The 21,689-nt window shown below is 35.6% G+C and overlaps 1 protein-coding gene across 6 annotated transcripts in view; it reads left to right on the top strand.

Annotated features, from left to right (window-relative positions):
- Window positions 1-21,689, top strand: part of LRP6 (LDL receptor related protein 6) — a 172,720-nt gene that overhangs the window by 79,251 nt on the left and 71,780 nt on the right. For all 6 annotated transcript variants that reach the window (XM_026502407.4, XM_044385229.3, XM_044385230.3 and 3 more), the window contains 4 exons: window positions 13,633-13,829; window positions 15,544-15,675; window positions 18,452-18,848; window positions 20,230-20,401. In XM_026502407.4, coding sequence (XP_026358192.2) covers window positions 13,633-13,829; window positions 15,544-15,675; window positions 18,452-18,848; window positions 20,230-20,401 — 898 coding nt within the window. The remainder of the gene's footprint in view (window positions 1-13,632; window positions 13,830-15,543; window positions 15,676-18,451; window positions 18,849-20,229; window positions 20,402-21,689) is intronic.

Genomic DNA, 21,689 nt, shown 5'->3' with positions numbered 1-21,689 from the left:
TGCAAATTGAAAATTTATTTACCTCTCTCTTCTTGATCTGAAAGCCTGGGCCAGGAAGTTTTAGACTGTAACAGAATTGATCTCAACTTTCAATAAAGTACAGACCTTCCTCTGAAATACAGGGAAAAAAAAAAAAAGTAACAGGGCACTCAAAAAGATACTACAGTCCAAAGAATTACCTGTATTAAAGAATCAGAGTTAGTGTCTTCCTGTAATCTCCTGTAAGATAGAGGAGAAAAAAATTATCAGAGTTTAAGAGGATACAAATATACATGCAAATAGAGTAAGTAGTATGAAAGAAAACATTTAAGATCAGTAAAAATGATGATGAAGAGCATGATTGTTTAAAACAGTTTACGCAGTGAGGACTAAAAAAAAAAAAATCAAATCAGTGGAATGGAATTTAACCTTGAGAAATTCTTCTACAACTTGGAGATGCAGAGATGAAAATGATGGAAGAAACGTGGATCTGGAAGATGTGGGATCTGGAGGTTGGTGAGGGGTCATGTGTTACTGCAACAGAAATACATGAGATGTGCAAAGAATCAAAATGTACTATTTCCATTGCTCTTTCCCCAAAAGTTACTTGATATGTTTTAGAATTAAAATTTAGAGCTTGAGAGAGGAAGTCAGATAATTAAATATTTGTGAAGAATGAAACCAGTTAAATATGGAGTTAAATCTAGTAATTGCTGTTAATGCGTTTTTTAAAACTTAATGAGACCATGAGATATTTTGAAAAAGAAGATAAAAAAGTATAAAATAAATATGTAAATATCAGGTGTTATCAGTAAAAATGAGAAACGATGGTGGGATGGTTAGATGAGGAAGAAGGGCCTGCTGGAGTAAAACCATCTTAACATCTACCTTATACATGGGGCTATCAGGAAATACTGCCTGTTCTTGCGGTTGAAAGTTATCTAAATTGAATCAAATATGATTTAAAAACATAAAGATAATTTAAATGGAGTAAAACAGTTTGTATATCCTCCAAATCCCTAGAGATGTAAAGAGAGCATATAAACTCAATCTAGTGGGAAAAGTCCATGAAAAAGGGGAGAGCGGGAGAGTAAGGAAAGAATAAAAATGGACAGCATAAGAAAGAGTGGGATTCAGCAGTTTCGCTGTTAAATATAAATGCAAGATAAAGATTCTATAATCTGAATGTTGAGCAGTAACTGTTTTTAATCATGCTGTCCTATCATGAAACATTTAAGTTGTTATTTATTTATTTTTTTTTAGATTTTATTTATTTATTTGACAGAGAGATACCCTGTGAGAGAGGGAACACAAGCAGGGGGAGTGGGAGAGGAAGAAGCAGGCTCCCAGCGGAGGAGCCCGACATATAGGGCTCGATCCCAGAACGCCACGATCATGCCCTGAGCCGAAGGCAGATGCTTAACGACTGAGCCACCCAGGCGCCCCTAAGTTGTTATTTTTTACTTCTATAAATATTGCTGGAATAAAGAGGAGCCTATGAGTCTGTACCTTTGATTACATACTTAGAATTAATTACTAGAAGTAGGATTTGTATAGCAAGATAGAGATTTTAAGGCCTTTTTTTTTCATGGAATGATTTTGATGATTCCGACTGTCATACATAGTGTATGCCTGCATCTCATCATTTTATTACATTAAGTTTAAGAAAAAAATTTTATCCATTTTGAAATTTTAAAATATGTTTTACTTATATTAATTGTATTTTTTCTTTACTGGTGAAAGCGAGTATTTTCCATAGTGTTAATTATAGTGGATTTTCATTATTTATGGTACTTAATTCTGTGAAGTTGTTGCAAACACTGAGATAGTGAATACAGAATCAGTGCTCTTAGGAAATACAGAATTAGATTCCTGCTAGCCTGTGGTCAAAACATTTTCATCAGCTGATCATTTCGTATTCTTTTTAATGTATGTTTCTGCTTAAAAACACTTTAATATATAATGTTGAGTGTCGAACAGTATGGATGTTTAAATTATAGCACAATCATTCAATGTAGCGTTATATAGGCATCAAAAATAATGTGAAAGAAATGTTTAATAACATGGTGAAAATCTTTATAATGCATTGTTAAATGAAAACAGGTCATTATGATGCAGTAAACGACACAAATTTATAAAAACTCACTTTTGTAAAAAAAAAAAAAGAGGGCGTTTGGAGCTTTCAAAATAAATTAACCATTTTTCTCAAGGCAAGGTAACCACTTTTGAGGAGAAACAAGGACTTTGGGGCCTTGCTGCATATATTCCCAATGAAGAAGCTCAGTAATTAGGGGGTGCTAAATGCTCTCTATTCTTGGCTTAGTGCAGGTGCCTCCATCATTTCTTGGTTTGGCTCAGCTTTTTCCCTTCCGTCCTTTGGGGGCTATGATGTAGAGCAGATGGATTTTTACCAAATTTTGAATTCTAAACCTTGTTAGTTGGTTTCCTGTTGTGCCTTAACTATTATAAAAATAGAAACCAGTTTTTCCGTTGCTTGATGTTTGGGAATTGCTTGTATTTGTATATATATATGAGCATATTGTACACATGCTTTAATAAAGCACTAGAAAGATGTTCTTTTTATTTCTCTTTCCAAATTTTTATGGGGAACTTACATGTATTTCTTATATAGTCAGGAAAAAATAATTACTTTGGAAGAAAAGTAAATACCAGATTTTGATGAATTGATTTAGATGCCTTTAATGTTTTTCTCTACATTCTACTCCAGATACATACAGTATTAACTTTACTTCTGTCTGGCCTACCTACAGTCTTGAACACAGTGTAGTTCCTTCATGTGAGGCCCAGTTAGATGTATAAGACACTATTGAAGTTTACCCATTTTTAAATTATTTATCTTTTTGAGTTGTAAGAGTTTTATGTATTCTGGGAACACTTTTTTTCATTGCATATATGATTTAGAAATATTTCATTTCAACCTGTAGCTTTTGTTTCATTTTCTTGTCAGCGTGTTTTGAAGCACGAAAGTTTTTGATTTTGATAAAGTGTAATCCGTTAGCTTTTTCTTTGGCTAAAAGTGTTTTTGATGTCTTTAGAAATCATTGCCTAATCCAAAGTCATGAAAATTTACAGCTGTGTTTTCTTCAGAGTTTTATTGTTTTAACTCGCACATCCAGATTTATGCTGCATTTTCTGTAGGGCATCTTACACTCTTATGTCACATTTATTCTCAAGTATTTTTTAATGGTGTTGTGAATGAATTATTTGATTAATTTCAATTTATGAATTCTTTTAAGATGCCACATCTAAATGAGATCATAGAATATTTGTCTTTCTCTGACTTAATTTCACTTAGTATAATGTTCTCAAGGTCCATTCATGTTGTTGCAAATGACAAGATTTCCTATTTTTTTTTTAATAGTTGGATAGTATTCTGTTGTACATATATACACACCACATTTTCTTTATCCATCCATTTGTCCATGGACACTTAGGTTGTTTCCATGTCTTGGCTGCTTTAAATAATGCTTAGTGAACGTGGGTATACAGATAACTCTTTGACATAGTGATTTTGTTTCCTTCAGATATTTACTCAGAAGTGGAATTGCTGGATCATATAGTTCTATTTTTAATTTTTGAGGAACTTCCATACTGTTTTCTTTTTTCTTTCTTTTTTTTTAATACTGTTTTCTATAGTAGGTGTACCAGTTTACATTCCCACCATCAGTGCACAAAGGTTTCCTTTTCTCCACATCCTTGCAGGCATTTGCTATCTCTTCTCCGCTCCCTCCCTCTCCCCCCCTCTTCCTTCCCTCCTTCCTTCCTTCCTTTGTTAATGTGTGCCTAGCCCTGTGGCAAGGTCTGCTGGGGGGCCCCCTGTGGTTGAGCTGATTTATCATTTTCCTTGCCCTGGTGAGGAAGCTTCTGCCTCTTTCCTCGCTGTCCCCCATGGCCTGGGGCTAAGCTGTTTTCCCATGTGAAAAGGAGATTTGAGATTCTGTCAATGGAGTCCCATTTGGGTGAATCCAAAGCAGAGGTCACTGAGGGTAAGCACATGGGACATTCATCAAATATACAGGAAGCCCCACTAGGTTCAGGCAACTCTTTAGGCACTGACCATGACCACCATCCAGTGCACAGAGCAAACAACATTGCTGCCCTCCAGAGCTCCATTCTGTTTGGGAGTCAGACAGTCACATAGTGCAGCCAATGTGATATTATCCTGGCTTCTTCTAGATATGGATGAATCTTCCTTTTTTTTTTTTTTAATCGAACAATGTTAGATCAGTTTTGGTGTACAGCATAGTGATTTGACAAGTTTATACCTTATGTTATACTTACTACAAGTGTAGCTACCCATCTGTCACCATACAATTCTGTTACAGTACCATTGACTATATTCCTTGTATGCTGTCTCTTACCTTTTTGATGATAGCCATTCTAAGAGGCATGAGGTGATACCTCATTGTGACTTTGATTTGCATTTCCCTGATGACTAGTGATGTTGAACATCATTTCATGTACCTGTTGACCATCTGAATATCTTCTTTGGAAAATGTCTTTTCAGGTGTTCTGCCTAGGTTTTAATTGGATTATTTGTTTGTTTTTTGATACAGAGTTATGTAAGTTCTTTGTTATTTTGGATATTAACCCTTATCAAATACATGATTTACAAATATTTTCTCCCACTCCGTAGGTTACCTTTCCATTTTGTTGATCACTTCTTTTGTTGTGTAGTGCTTTTTAGTTTGATGAGGTCCCACGTGCTTATTTTTTATTTTGTTGCTTGTGCTTTAGGTGTCATATCCAAAGAATCATTGTCAAGAACCTGTCAAGGAGCTTTTTCCCTGTGTTTTTTTTTCTAGGGGTTTTATGTTTTTCAGCTCTAAGATTCAAGGTTTTAATCCATTTCGTGTTAATTTTTGTAAGTGGTATAGGATAGGGGTCTAGTTTCATTCTTTTACATGTGAATGTCTAATTTTCCCTGAACCATTTATTGAAGAAGCTATCTTTTCTCCACTGAGTATTCTTGGCTTTCTTGTCAAATACTAGTTGATCATATCAATTTCTGTATTTTTGTATTGCTAGTATATAGAAAGGCAACTTATTTCTGTGTGTGTGTATGTGTGTGTGTATTTTAATTCTTTAGTGTTTTCTATATTTAGAATCATGGCACTTAAGAATAATGACCGTTTAACTTCTTCCTTTCCAGTCTAGATGCCTTGTATTCCTGTTTGGTAATACTGACTAGATCCTCTGTTACAGTGTTAAATAGAAGACATCCTTGCTTGATCCTGATCTTTGGGGGAAATCATAATTATAGGTTTTTTTGTAGACACCTTAATCAAGTTGATGAAGTTTCCGTCTGTTCCTAGTTTTTTCACAATTTATACCATGACTGGATATTATATTTTGTTCAATGCTTTTTCTGCATCAATTGAGATGATCGTGTGATTTTGTTCTTATTTCGTGAACATGATGAAATTACATTAATTGTTTTTAGTTGTTGAACCACTCTTGCATTCTTGGAGTATCCCATTTGGTCTTGGTTTAGAATCCTTTTTAGATGTTACTAGTTTCAGTTTGCTGACAATCTCTTGAGGACTTCTATGTCTTTATAAACATAAGAGGTATTGGTCTGTAGTTTATTTTTCTTATTCTGTCTTTGTCTGGCCTTTGTATCAGTATAATACTAACCTCAGGGAATGAGGTGGGAAATTCCTCTTCCTCTATTTTCTGGAAGGGTATGGGACAGATATTATTTCTGCTGCAATATTTAGTAGAAGTCAACAGTGAAGTCATCTGGGCCTGGGGATTTCTTTATGGGAAGATTTTAAACTATTAAGTCAATTTCTTTAATTGTTCTAGGTCTTTAAGTTTTTTTTTTTTTATTTCTTCTTGAGTCACTTTTGTCAATTTGTTTCTTTCTAGGAATATTTCCCTTTCGTCTAAGTTGTCTAAGTTGGCATAAAGTTATTCATCATATCTTCTTATAATCCTTTTAATTTCTGCAAGGCCAGTAGTGATGTCCTTCTTATATTCATGATTTCATTCACAAACTTCCCAATTTACGCATTTTCTCTTTTGGGAGGGGGCAGTCTACCTAAAGGATAGTCAGATTTGTGAATCTTCATAGAATCCACATGCAGTGTTAACTGATTTTTTTTTTCTCTACTGTTTTTGTGTTTTAATATTTCATTGATCACTCTAATATTTTTATTTTCTTTCTTATGCTAGCTTTGCACTTAATTTGCTCTTTTTTCCCCGTAGTTTCTTTTTTTTTTTTTTTTTTTAAAGATTTTATTTATTTATTTGACAGAGATAGAGACAGCCAGCGAGAGAGGGAACACAAGCAGGGGGAGTGGGAGAGGAAGAAGCAGGCTCATAACGGAGGAGCCTGATGTGGGACTCGATCCCAGAACGCTGGGATCACGCCCTGAGCTGAAGGCAGATGCTTAACCGCTGTGCCACCCAGGCGCCCCTTCCCCCTAGTTTCTTAAGCTTGAAGCTTAGTTTATTGATTTGAAATTATCTTCTTTTCTTAAAAGAAAAAAGAAAATCTTCTTTTCTAATACAGGCACTTAGGGAATAAATTTATAGAATTTACCCTAAGCACTGCTTTGGTGGTATCCCATACATTTTTTAATAAGTTTTTTATTTGTTGTATTTTCATTTCCTTTTATCTGAAAATATTTAAAAGAATTTCTTGTGATTTCTTCTTGGACCCGTTGCTTATTGAGAAGACATTAAGGAAGAATTTAGAAAATTCTCATTTGTGAATTTCTCAAATTTTGTTGTTCATTTGTTAATGAATTCTGTAGTTCTCAGCAAATACACTTTATATAATTCAGTCTTTTTTTTAAAGGTTTTATTTTTTTACATGAGAGAGAGTGCACGCATGAGTGCCATAGGATCATGACCTGAGCCAAAAGCAGACGCCTCTGTCTCAGTCTTTTAAAATAACTTGAGATTTATTCTGTGACCTAGTATGTGGTCTATCCTGGAGTAAGTTCCATACGTACTTTAAAGAATGTATGTTATGTTGTTATTAGATGGGAATTTTCTTTAGAGGCTAGGTTAAATTGGTTGATAATAATCAAATTTCCATATCCTTGAGGATTTTCTGTCTAGTTTTTTTTTGTTTTGTTTTGTTTTTTTTTAAGATTTTACTTTTAAGTAATCTCTGTACCCAATGTGGGACTCAAACTTACAACCCTGAGATCAAGAGTTGCATGCTCTAGGGGCTCCTGGGTGGCTCAGTCATTTAAGCGTCTGCCTTTGGCTCGGGTCCTGATCCCAGGGCCTGGGATCCAGCCCTGCCTTAGTCTCCCTGCTCAGCAGGGTGTCGCCTCTCCTTCTCTCTCCGCCCCTCCCCCAACGCCTGTGCTGTCTCTCAAAGGGATAAATAAATAAAATATTTTTTTAAAAAGTTGCATGCTCTGTCAACTAAGCCAGCCAGGCATCTCATTTCTGTCTAGTTGTTCTATACTTCTGTGAAAGTAGGATGTTGAGATCTTGGACTGTTAATGTTGAATTGTCTTTTGCTCTCTTCATTTCTGTCAGGTTTTTCTTCATTTGTTTGAGGCTCTTTTTTTGTGTGTATATGTTTATAGTTGTATCTTCCTGATGATTTGAATCTTTGTTATCATAAAATGTGCTTCTTTACCTCTTAACATATATTAAAGTATATTTGTCTGATAGAGTCACTCCATCTCTCTTAATGGTTACTATTTACTGTGACCTTTTATTCTCAACCAGTTTGTATCTGTGAATAAAATGTCTCTTGTAGGTAGCATATAGTTGAATCTTGCTTTGTTTTACCAAGTCTAACAATCTTTGTCTATATATAGAGAGAGAGGTATTTTTTTGAAGAGGAAAAACTATATATATTTAAGATGTTCAACCTTTTGCCGTGATGGTTTTTTTTTTTTTTTTTTAGAGATTTTATATATTTATTTGACAGTGTGTGCAAGCAGGGGGAGTGGCAGGCAGAGGGAGAGGGAGAAGCAGGTTCCCTGCAGAGCAGAGAGCCCTGGGATCCTGACCTGAGCTGAAGGCAGAGGTATACCTGACTGAGCCACCCAGGCGCCCCCAACCTTTTGCCTTTTGTTTGAAGTGTTTATTCACATTTAGTGTTATTAATGATATGGTTGGGTTTACATCTGACATTTTGATGTTTATTTTTTTATATCTGTTTCTTTTTTGGTTTTTTTTTTTTTTTTTTGGTTCTTTTCTGCCTTCTTTTGTATTAAGTAGATATTTTCTAGTAGATAATTCCTTTATTGATTTTTTTTATTTTTTATTTTTTTTTTAAGAGAGAGAGAGAGAGTGGGGAGGGGCAGAGGGAGAAGAAGAGGGAATCTTAAGCAGGCCCCACACCCAGCACAGAGCCCATCTCAGGACTCGATATCACAACCCTGAGATCATGACCTGAGCCGATATTAAGACTCGGACACTTACCTGACTGAGCCACCCAGGCATCTCAATTTTTGAACTGTATTTTTGAGAGTAAAACAGTTTTAGTGATTATTCTAGGGGTTGCAATATGCATTTTGTTAAAATCGACTTTATGATCATACTGAGTTAATTCCTGTAAAATATAGAAATTTTACTCTAGTGTGTCTCTGTTCCCTCTCTTTTCCTTTTTGCTCTTATTGTCATTTAGATTACATTTCTATTATAACCAATATCATGTTATGATCATTATTAGTATGATCTTACAGGTTTTTTAAGGGTTAAAAAAAAGAGAAAGTATTATATAGTCTTTTTTTTTTTTTAAGATTTTATTTATTTACTTGAGAGAGAGAGCGTGCCCGGCCTTGCACAAGAGCATGAGTTGGGGGAGGGGCAGAAGGAGAAGCAGACTCCTCTACTGAGCCAAAGCCTGATGTGGGGCTCAATCCCATGACCCTGGGATCATGACCTGAACTGAAGGCAGATGCTCAACCATCTGAGTCACCCAGGCGCCCAGCGTCTTTTTGTATTAACCTACATATTTGCTGTTTCTGATACTGCTTAATTCTTCCTGAGGATTTAAGTTACCATTTGCTCATTTCTTTGCTCCGGTATAATTCTATTCTCTCCCCTTGTTCTTTGTATTTCATATCTTTTATTTTTTAAAAATTTCTTGTCCTATTTCTTTTTGAATTTAAAAAATTCCTCCTTAGGGATACAATGTACAGCATAATGACTGTAGTTAATGCTGCTGCATGACATACAGGAAAGTTGTTGAGAATAAATCCCATGAATTCTCATCACAAAGAGAAAAAAATTTTTTATTTTTTGAAGTTTTTTTTTTTTTTTTTTAAAAAGCATCTTTATATATATATTTTATTTATTCGACAGAGATAGAGACAGCCAGCGAGAGAGGGAACACAGGCAGGGGGAGTGGGAGAGGAAGAAGCAGGCTCATAGTGGAGGAGCCTGACGTGGGGCTCGATCCCATAACGCCGGGATCACGCCCTGAGCCGGAAGCAGACGCTTAACCACTGTGCCACCCAGGCGCCCCTACTTTTTGAAGTTTCTACATGAGATGATGAATATTAGCTGAACCTATGGTGGTAATCATTTTAGAATATATGCAAATCAAACCATCATGCTCTATGCCTTAAACGTAATACAGTTGATGTATGTCAGTCATTTCTCAATAAAACTGAAAAAAATCACAAAAAAAGAAAAAATTCATCCTTTTCACTTTGTTTCCTTATTTGTTGTTTGTTTCTTGTGTTATTTCTACTTTAAACTTCATTTCTGTGAGGACTTCAGAGGGGAGGGGGGTGGGGGAATGGGATAGACCAGTGATGGGTAGTAAGGAGGGCACGTGTTGCATGGTGCACTGGGTGTTATACACAACTAATGAATCATCGAGCCTTACATCGGAAACCGGGGATGTACTGTATGGTGACTAACATAATATAATAAAAAATCATTAAAAAAAAATAAATAAATAAACTTCATTTCTGAAGTGATTTATTCTTATATTTCTTATTCTTTCATCAGTTCTGTCACCTCAGTTTTGAGGTTTTTAATTTTAATTTCTGTTATTCTTTTATGGCTAGTGTTATATTGAAGTATTATTTAGGTTATAGGTTATAAATTTTATTTGTTCAACAGCCATATATTTCTGGCATATTTTAATTGTAAGGATATGATTATTTTTGGTTTTATTTTAAATACTAACTTTTTAAATGAGATTTTCCCTTAATATTTTTATTGTCTTATTTTCATGTGTAATTGTTTTTCTTGAACTCAATGAAGAAGGCAGGGTACATCATAACTTTTGTAACTTCGTTTTGTGTGTGTGTGTGTTCTAAAAAATGGTAGCTTGCTTTCTGACATTTCCTGACTTGGGTTCCTTCTCCCACTTTTTTTTGTACCTTATTTTTCCAATCCCTCTTGCACCTATCATTCTCATTTTTCATTCTACTCCCAGTAATTTATCCTCAGTATGGGGCTTTGTCTGGAAGTGAGTCCTGGAATGTCAACTTTGAGAGTTCACAGTGGGTTAAAGTGTACTAGCCCCTTCAGTGCCAACCATGAATTCATTGTATTCACTCATTCTTGGAGTGGCCAGAACCCCTCCTCATCAGCTGATGTTCTCATATTTGTTTGCCCTACTTTCCATTGTTACCTATCTTGTGTGTTCTTCTGTTCTTAGGTCTCCTGAAGGCCCTATTTTTTCTTTCTGATTCCTACTGCAGAAGTACTGATGCCAATCAGGTCTTATGGCTATTGGTAGTTTTCCATACCTTTTTGGATTTTGGATTTTGTGGTAATATTTTTTTACTTAGCTGTTTTGTGAATGTTGTCCATGGATTTTTGATTTTGCTACCTAGTTGTTGTGTTTTCATATGGAGGGCTTGTGGAGATTTTCCAAACCTGTGCTGCTACCACTTTTGTCATCTTCTTAGGTATTATAACAGCTTTACTACGGTGAGGGAAGCTCCCTTCCAAGGTTAGGTTCACATGTCAGAATTCATGACAGTAGTGCTTTGGTATGACCAAAAAAAGATTTATTACCCACACAGGTGGGGGAATTCTGAAACAGGGGTAGAGGACAGCTTTCTGGGAAGAGATCCAGAAACAGAGAAAGTGAATGCAAGTGCGCAGGTGTTCTATAAAGGACAAGTCCAGTTGGTGCAGAATTTGAAAGAGGCACCCACCAAGCATGGAATATGGAAGAGGTAGCAAGTGGCTCATGTACTTGGGGGTATTGGTGGGATTGAGCCCTGTCAGTCAGTACACTGCTGAAAATGACAGACACAGGAAAGGGATGATACTCAGAGGTTGTCAGCACTAAATCAAAATACCAACAGCGATCTCAGTTTCTTTCCTTTGGTCTTCATAGTAGAGATCCATTTTTTAACTCCTGTTGTTGTGACATACAACTGAAGAACTGAGCTTTGATCTTGCCTGCCATCTTTGTTTTTGCTACCCATGATCAACTCCTTGAAGAAACTTGTTTTCAGGGAGAAACCAAGAGGTTGGCCTACTTAGTTATCCCAGCCAGAGAGGTGAAAGGTGAAGATTATGTACAGTTATCTCCATTTTCAGGAACAAGTCACTATTGGTTGGATGAATCAATAAAATGACCAAAGAATATGTTAAGAATGAGTGATAGCCTTCTTAATTCTGCTTTTTATTCAGCTCTGTTAATTACATGTATCATTTACGATATTTCATTTTATCAAGCATTTACTGAGTGTCTAATCATTCCATTTAATTTGTGCACACAGTGTTGCATGAGATCTTGGGAATATAAATAAGCCAGAGTCTAGGATTTACTTGATTCTAATATGATACTGATTTTAAGAACTTTTTATTGATTTACAAATACAGGAAATGTACACCTCAGTTGTAAATATTACCCCATCTCAGAAATATTAAAATATTGAAAAATATATCCTAAAATTGAGGAATTATTTATGAAATGTTTGTTAAGTACCAAGCATAATGCTAAATGGTTTTGCATCTATTACCATTTAGCCTTTACAGTAACTCAATGGGGATAGATTATTATCTTTCATTTATAAATAAAGAAAATAAAGCTTGAAGAAATGATGTAAGTAGTTTAAGTGTTAGAGGGACATTGAACTCAGGTCTATCTGATTTCTTACCGATACATAAATGTTTTTAGTCAGTATGTAAAGTGAGTGTATCTTCTAGGGAGGGATTTTGTTTTTCCTGATTGTTTTCCTCTGTTTACTTCGAAGAGTGAATTTTAACTTTTTATTTAATAATATGCAAAGGACTTAGAAGGCTTTTTTTCTTCCCAAAGTTTTTCAAAGATTCGATTATAGAATTTAGTTCTTTAGGATGGTTAATGAAATGCTAAGTCATATATTACTATTCTTCCGTTTTCAGTTGTGTTACTTCTTTCTTGGCAGCTTCTCAGAATTCTCTTACCATACTGAATTTTGGTAGATTTTAGTGTGAAATATGTAGACCTATTTAAATTCGGACCTAAACGATATCATTCCTATAAATAACATAACCTCTTTGGTAAACTTACTGTTCATTTAAAAAGTAGAAGAAGCCACCTCAGAAGTTGACATTGTGACAGTTCTTTTGGGGAAATGAGAAGGAAAAGTAATCTTCTAGGGGAAAAGAAGAAAAATGAGAGGAGAAAATTGTGGCGATGTGGGCTGGCAGGGTAGGGATGAATTTCTAAAATAGAAAATTTGTTTGGTAAACTGGTCATGCTAATCTTGTATTCAGTTTTTTAAAAATCCGGCCTGAATTTGAAACACCTTAGGCTAGGACCATTCCATGTACAATAACAGATGTTAACTCTGCTTAGATAAAAATTATCTTACTGCTCTTGAATTTAATTTAGTATGCTGGTGGTCTCTTCAGTAATGTCCAGGACCTAAAAACTGGTTTTCCCTAAAATATGTGGTGTTCTTTATTTCTCTTCAGTTGCTTATACTGTCCATTCCTCCCTCCCAGTCTATTTATGAAAATATTATATTTGATATTAGGTAAATATCAAAGAATTTTTTTGAATATTATTTTGAAGCAGAGCATGATTTGTTCATTATTCAGGAATATTTACTAATAACTCTCCAAGACACTGCAGAGTACTGTGGTTGAACACTAATCAGTAATCACATAGCAGAAGGCAAGCAGAAGTGATCCTTTACTAGAGCTAGACTGGGGTTTGCAGAAAGAGCTCCACCAGAACACCTTTTTTAGCCTCAAGTATATGTTTTTATTTTCAGTTACCAAAACCATAGGAAACGGTGGAAGAAACAGGCTCAAATTCTTTGTTTTGACACATCAAGAAGGGGAAAACCTATTGCAGATTTAAAACTACTTCACAGTGCCAACTTTAAACCTTGGGATTTTTCTTTTTGTCCATCTATCTTCTAACAACATGAATTTTGTGGAAGGATAGAAGATGTGAGTCCAGAGATCGGAATTGAAGCAGTGCTAATACTTGAGCCTTCTCTCTGCTAGTTTGTAATAAACCTGGGGCCTGTTGCCAAGTACTTGGTTGGGAGTTTTGAACACTATGAAAATATATTCAAATTTATTATGTGACTTATTTTTCGTAGGTGCATTTGACCTTAAGATATGTGTTACTTGGGATTTTTGTGTGTTATTGTGGAAACAAGATGTTTTAATGGGCAAAATAATGTTTTGATAAAAGAAAATTTAGATATGTTTGAGTTTTTCTGTTTTTGTTAATAGGCAGGCAGTGGTTAAAGGTTCTCTTCCACATCCTTTTGCCTTGACATTATTTGAGGACACATTGTACTGGACTGACTGGAATACACACTCTATTTTGGCTTGCAACAAGTACACTGGCGAGGGTCTGCGTGAAATCCATTCTAACATCTTCTCTCCCATGGATATACATGCCTTCAGCCAACAGAGGCAGCCAAATGGTAAGTGATCTTGATTTTTAAATTGCAAGTTGGAATAGCTTTAGCACTCAGATGTCTGGCTTTAGTGAAGGCAGGAGCAGAGAGGACATATCCAAAGGTAGTGGGAAGGAATAAAACATAAGGAAAATGTCAAAATGTAATTCAGGTTGAGTGGCAGCCTAAACCATAGCTTGTTATCTATCACTGCTGGCCACCTCAGCCCTTTGTTTGGGTCTGGGGTTATGGTGGTTTAGAAGAGAGACATGAGATAAGAAATTGAGATACTAAGCTTATACACAAATGCATTTCTTCTTTATATTATTTCTCTCAAGTGTGTTTTTAAAAGCAAACAAGCACTTTTCTTAAATGGAAAACTCTGTGAATCTAACTGGTGAATTTAAGTACCTTAGGTTGTCCGATAAAATACCTGCTTAAACTTGTCTTTGCACACTTCCCCCCTGCCCTTTTTCTTAGTTTTGCTTCTATTTTTGGTCAACCTTTGCAGTGACTTGGGCTTCGGCTGCTGGCAACAATTTCTTTTAAGAGAGGAGTAGAATTAGGTTTAAAAGGAATATGAGAATGTTAAGTGTTTGGCACTTGTATATAAATAAATGTCTGGCATGTGTCTGAGTATATTTCAGATTGTATTCCATAGCCAAAAATAAAGGGTATTTGGATTCTGCATTGCTTTGTATCCATTTAGGGGGAGATAGTTAAATAATGAATATATTTTTTGGAATCTGATGATCATGAGTCCATAAAAATGTTTTTAAATGTATGTGTTGCCCTTTTGTAAAAATATTTTATGAATTTTTTATTCTCATGGTTAGTCCTTAGGAGAGAATTTCTCTGTTTTTTGGTGTTTTTTTTTTTTTGTTTTTGTTTAATGGCACTGTTGATCCTTTATGTTTTACTAGTTTCAAATTTGCAGTTATCATTGTTTTATCTTTCATATTTTGTTGGTCTCCATCTTATGTTGATTTTTTAATGAATATTATTTAAATCCATCCCTTTCCATAGTTTTGGCAAAGGTGCTAATTAATCTCTGCTTCTCAGTTTTTCCTTGTTGAATCTGTTATGCCTATCTTTTCAATGTTAATCTTTCCAAAGTGGATTTTTCAACATTTAATTACTTTTCTTGGCTTTCAGTGCCCTCCACCACAATTTGTTCCCATTCTCTGTGCTCACTCAGCTGTAACTCCGATTAGTCAACAGAAACTTTAATAGTTAGACTGTTTGCCTTATTATCTCACCCAATGTACAGCCTCTGAGTTTTTTTTCATACAGTTTTACCACATTTGAAATGTCCTCCTATCTATTTTCCTATCCTTCAAGGGTCCTGTCATGTCCTCTGTCTTCTTTAATCCTAATTTACTTTCCATTTTACTCTGTACTTATGGTCTATCATGTGCAAGATAGCATTTAATTTCGTTGTTTTGTATTGTTTTCTAGTTTGTTAATTTTGGCATACTGACTAGATTGTAAGCTCTTTTAGGGCAGGGACCTCCTGCTTTATTTCTTGTGTATCCCTCTTTGGGTACAAAATGCTAAGTCAGTTCTCAGTGATTAATTCCTTTCCTTGCAAATGGTTTGGTAGTCAAGCACCTGGATGACATTTGGTAATAATTTGGTTTATCACAGTTGCTCATGTTATGGTTGTTAACCTTTGTGTACCTAGAGTGAGGGAGGGCATCTATAATCATTGGTATTAATCAGTGTGATTTATATTTGACAGCTACAAATCCATGTGGAATTGATAATGGTGGTTGTTCCCACTTGTGTTTGATGTCTCCAGTCAAACCTTTTTATCAGTGTGCTTGCCCAACTGGGGTCAAACTCCTGGAGAATGGAAAAACCTGCAAAGATGGTAAGAAAGATGGTCTCCAAGAAGGAAGAATTTCAGATACAATTGAAATTCTTTATGATTTATTTTATTTCTCTATAATAAGCTCTGTAGGTTACAGTCTTTGGTGGGAGACTAGCTGCTTAATCTTTGTCTTCACAATCAGTTATATAACAGGGTTGTTTTGTGTTTTAGGGCATCTCTTTAATACTGTTTTGTAAGTTATTTTAGCATTTTAACTAAATTTTTAACATGCTATTTTTGAAAAAAATTAGGTGCTATCTCTTTTTTTATGAAATGTCAGTCATTGATATCGCAATTGATTGTTGTGAAAATGAGTATTTTCTTAAAGAATGTATTTTTAACAGTAGGTAGCATTTGTAAATAAAGGACCTCTGTGCAAGGAAGCAGTTTACTGAACTTTCGACTATAATGACTTATCATGGGGTAGATATAGTTCTAAAAAATTGTTGAATGATATTTTTAATTGCCTTTCAACAACAGAGAAGTGCTTTCAGAAGAAGAAAAAAAATCCATATTCTGTTTCTAAAGCAACCTCTTTCTATACTTAACCACTGTCTCTTCTTACTCTCTTAATTCCCTATCGAAAGAGGGCATATTGGAGAAATACGTTGCTTTAGGACGTTTCAAGGGACTTCTGGTTTGGGAGAACACCAGTTCTTCTCTTTTTCTTCTTAATGAGAATGTTATTCTTCATTCTTACCCCTGTGGATCACTATCTGGTTTTCTAGCCACCAGCAAGACCTGATAAGAAAATTGTTACATTTAGCAGTGGCTTCTTTATCTAACTCTGAAAAGCAGAAGCCTTTATTTCAGAGTGGGTTAGGGAGTTCCTGGCAAGGGGGTCAGGGAGTCAGAGAGATGGAATTGAGTTGGTGTACAGGATATTTGTCATGACTTGGCATTGATAAATTATCCTCATAGTCAAAGGTGAAGCTGGCTGACTCTTGTGAGGCGGTTTCCATGGCAAACAATAATTTGGTTTCAGTTTAAAACAAAAGGTTTTTGTAATGTTGCTTTTTTGTTTAAAAATGTAGCTTGAGTTTAAAACAGAAGATTTATTTTAGCAATAGTGGTCTGTCTACTCCCTCATAGCAGTGCAAATGTACATGTTTAACTAGTATTTTGAATTTTAGATGTGCATTTGGCATGTAGTAGCTTCAAGTTAACTATTCTGTTTTGATCACCTTGCTCAAATTAACAGCTTCACTTTCTTTGACTTCCTTGTTTGCAGAGTTTTGGGGCTGGCTCCTTTTGGTAGTTAGCAGAGGTAGTGAATGGTACGAAGTTACTCCTATTTGGTGCCTGCTGTGGCATTTAGGGCTGTATTTTCTCTAAGATCGAGTTCATTTATAATTAGCCCTTAAGTCAAAAAGCTGTTGTTGAAAGTTTTACTCCTCTTCTCAGTTTTTTCAACTATAATTCCAGATTGATGTGAAGCTAAATGCCAGTATTTTCTTTTAGACTCACTTCTTTGGGAATCTTTTTTTTACTCTTTCAGATGTCATCTTGCTTACTATCTTTTATACTTAGATGATTTTATTGATGCTTTACTTGAACATTAAAAAATTAAAACAGAAGATTGAGCTTAATGTCTTCATTCTCAGCTGTGTTTTTATTGAATACTACTTTGAGTTAAAAACATTTCATAAATGGGGCGCCTGGGTGGCGCAGTCGTTAAGCGTCTGCCTTCGGCTCAGGGCGTGATCCCGGCGTTCCGGGATCGAGCCCCACATCAGGCTCCTCCACTAGAAGCCTGCTTCTTCCTCTCCCACTCCCCCTGCTTGTGTTCCCTCTCTCGCCGGCTGTCTCTCTCTAATAAATAAATAAATAAATCTTAAAAAAAAAAAATTTCGTAAATAAATCTAATCTAAAACTCAGTGAAATAAAAATTTGAAAGTGTTTCTTTTCTAATGTTAGTAATAATATATTAGCTAACATTGATCAAATACTTACATGTTCAGTACATTCCTGAATATTACATGGATCTTATTTAATCCTCACAGCAACCCTGTGGGATATAGATGAAGAAATTAGGTTTAGAGAGATGAAGTTTTGCCTAAGTTTGAATAGGAATTTGAATCCAACAGCTCTGTCAGATCCACAACTCTTACTCTTAACCAGTGTTTTTTCTGATTCACTTTCTTTGCTGCTGCTTTTTCCTTCACCATAGCCCTCTTTGTCATTAATTATGTCAGGTATTGCCTTATAGTTGTCTTAGTTAAGACAGCTTAACTGAAATATAATTTACGTACTATAAATTTCAGTCATTTCAAGTGTACAGTTCAGTGGTTTTTAACTAATTTACAGTTGCGAAACCATCACAATCCAATTTTGGAACATTCTCATCAGACACAAAAGATCTTTGTCTTGGATTCATTTACCTTTGTAAACATACTTCTCAAACAAAGGACCTATATCCTATGTCTCCTTCTTCCTTTAATATTCAGCTACTCAACTTCTTAGTCGTTATGTAGTCACTCTTCATTATACCTTTAAGTAGCTGTTATTAATTCCAGGGGCTATATAACAAATGAACCAGAGAAGGAATCAAAACTTGATTTGGAGAGCTGAGCCATTATAGAGCTTGACCTCATAGTCAAGCTATTCCTAGGTCACTATGTTACTTTCCATTTCCACCCTAAATGGACCCTGAGTATCCTTTTTTACTCCTTTACTTTTCAATTCCCGAAGAAGTTCTGCATTCTTTATTTAGAGTGACTAAATTTTGACTGTGGGTTTCAATTTTTTCTTCATTTATCTCACTTTATTGTTCTAGGTGCCACTGAATTACTGCTTTTAGCACGAAGGACAGACTTGAGACGCATTTCTTTGGATACACCAGATTTCACAGACATTGTTTTACAGTTAGAAGACATCCGTCATGCCATTGCCATAGATTATGATCCTGTGGAAGGCTATATCTACTGGACTGACGATGAAGTGAGGGCCATACGCCGCTCATTCATAGATGGATCTGGCAGTCAGTTTGTGGTCACTGCTCAAATTGCGCATCCTGATGGTATTGCTGTTGACTGGGTTGCCCGAAATCTTTATTGGACAGACACTGGCACTGATCGGATAGAAGTGACAAGGCTCAATGGGACCATGAGGAAGATCTTGATTTCAGAGGACTTAGAGGAACCCCGAGCCATTGTGTTAGATCCCATGGTTGGGTAAGAAGCTCTGCTGATAGAAAATTTTGCTTGGTGTTTCTGTTTTCTATAGGTTCCTAAAAACATTGACAAAAACAATATGAAGTGTGTGTTGGTTTTCAATAAACAGCTCTTCAGTGGCTGTTCATTTTTCGAACATAGTGATTGGAATAAAATCTCAAGTTAAAGAATTGCTAAAGAATTTTTTTTTCCTTGAATGTTTTAATACTTTTTCTTTCTAAATTAAGTCAATGCTTGCTGACTTTGGGTGTTGGCTACAGATTTTGCTGAGGTTGCATCATGACCATGAAAAATGTGGAAAGAAATTGTTTTCAGAATTCTTTCTCTTCCCCTAGAAGATTTAATTTCATCCCATTTTCGAAACTTCTAGAATGATATGGTAAAGGATATATCTTACTTTGTATATCCCAAGATATGTGAATGACTTGAATTTTTTTTTCTTTTTTTTTGGTCATAACACCCTGACCACAATCCAGGGAAACACAGCTTTCTGTATGCTCACCAATGTTATTTGTTACTGTGAGATTCATTCTAAGGGTGAACATAGTGACAAATTATTACACTTCAGTGTATATCAGTGCCTTGGAGCTGCTCAAACTCCTAGGAACCACAGCAGTTACTTAGCACTACAGAAAGAGTTAGTTATTTTGGGAATTCAATTTGTCATCTGAATATTACTATTGGGATAGCCTTTTTGTGTTAGAGATGACAAGCCAGCAAGAAAAAAAGATGACTGGGGTGTCTGGCTGGCTCAGTACGAAAAGCATGCAACTTTTGATCTTGGGGTCGTGAGTTCAAGCCCCGTTTTGGGTGTAGAGATTACTTAAATAAAAAGTTTAGGGAAAAAAAGATGACTGTTAGTGGGAAGGAGTACAAAATATTTTGAAAAAACCTAACTAAAAATGGAATCTCATTATTGGAAGGCATTTTTAAAAAAGATTTTATTTATTTGAGAGAGAGAAACAGAGAGAGCGAGCATGAGCAGGGGGAGGGACAGAAGGAGAAGGGGAAACAGACTCCCTGCTTAGCAGGGAGCCTCATATGGGGCTCAGTGTGGAGCTCAATGTGGGGCTCGATCCCAGGACCTGGAGATCGTGGCCCGAGCCGAAGGCAGATGCTTAACAACTGAGCCACCCCCCTGGAAGGCGTTTTTATTTTCAGTTCTAGAAAACACTATTTGATCTGAAAATTTCCTCAAGCATGTATATACTGCTGTTATGTCTTAAACATAGATTTTGAGTATGTTTAAGTCCTATTTTTTTTTTCCTTCTATGCTGTTAACTGATTCCAGTGTGATATGAGGGGTGGACCTCACCTTTAGAATATCTGAAAGTTACCATTTATTATCTGCTTTTAGCTCATTTTCTGTATACTTCTGTAGGTACATGTATTGGACTGACTGGGGAGAAATCCCGAAAATTGAGCGAGCAGCTCTGGATGGTTCTGACCGAGTAGTGTTGGTTAACACTTCTCTTGGTTGGCCGAATGGTTTAGCCTTGGATTATGATGAAGGCAAAATATACTGGGGAGATGCCAAAACAGACAAAATTGAGGTTTGTTCTTGCTTTTTCATTTTAAAACCAGTTTTATAATGGTTTTTAAGTTGATGTTAATTTGATGCAAATATTCTTGCCTCTTGTCTGGGGTGCCAGAGTATCTTTTACGGAAATTTTATTCAACTTTCAGGATGCTAGGGATTATGTATTCTTTTCAACTGAACCCTAAGATTTCTGAGCTATACTGGCATGAGAAATGGATATTCCTCTATTTCTAGTCCTAAAAGCTTATGCGAGTGATTTTCCTCATTATGGATAAAGCCACTGTATGAATTTCCTAGAGGGACAGTTTCTTCACAAATCAAGTATTATATAAGACCTATATTAATTACTTATACTGATAGTTCTGTCAGGAGAACAAAGCCCATATGTGTATATATAACTTTTGTTGTTACTGGTGTTGGAGGCAGGTGGTAGCATATATTAAGTATTAAGGTGGTTACATGCAAACAATTTTTAAATTGATTTATGAGCTGTATAGGAGAAAGATTAATTAACCAAAGCTTGGGGGGAAATATTTACTGTATGGTAGAATTAAGTTGTAGCAATCAGAATAGAATTGTGGTGGAAACAACCAGTGGTGAATCACAATAAATCAGTGGTTTATCACAATGTTTTGTAGATGACATATACCTTGATGTTGAATGTGAACCCTAAATTTCACAACTTAGAGTTAGGCTGTGCTAGAGGTCTTATGGATCACGTACTTAAAACAATTTATTTAACAATATTTCTTTGGGGGATGCATGAGTTCTCATATAAGGAATAGCTTAGAATGGCTATTCAGAGCCACAGCACATATCTCCTAACAGATAGATAATTTGGTCTCCAAAGCCATTATTTTAGAAAGGTAGCTCTTAGGAGTGCCGGGGACTCTGAGGAATCGTGAATTAAAGGGCCTTCTTTTCAGAATGGAAACTTGGAATAGAAAAATCCATTAGTATTCCACAAGGCTCAAATACTGAAAACTGCATTTCTTATTCTTGCAGCTGGTTTGCATTAATAGAAAATTTTGCATAGACTTGACTATATAAATTTTCTCCCTCTTAGTGTTTCACTGTCCCCCTCCTTAAATCCAAATTAGTGTTTGAATCTTTAACAGCTTAGAGTGCAGCGCTAATGAGACCAAAGTTATGGGTTCATTTTTTTTTTAGACAGGCTATTAGCTTCCTACTTGGGCCAGCCTGAGTACAAATTGCACACCCATTCCCAAGCAGTTCACAAATGTGTATTGTTGACCAGCTGTGGACCATACGTGAGGGTATATGTATTACCACTCTTAGAA

This window comes from Ursus arctos, unplaced genomic scaffold (genome assembly GCF_023065955.2).
Source record: "Ursus arctos isolate Adak ecotype North America unplaced genomic scaffold, UrsArc2.0 scaffold_26, whole genome shotgun sequence".
NCBI lineage: Eukaryota > Metazoa > Chordata > Mammalia > Carnivora > Ursidae > Ursus > Ursus arctos.
Note: the sequence above shows the minus strand (reverse complement) of the source record. Positions and strands in the feature narration are given on the sequence as shown.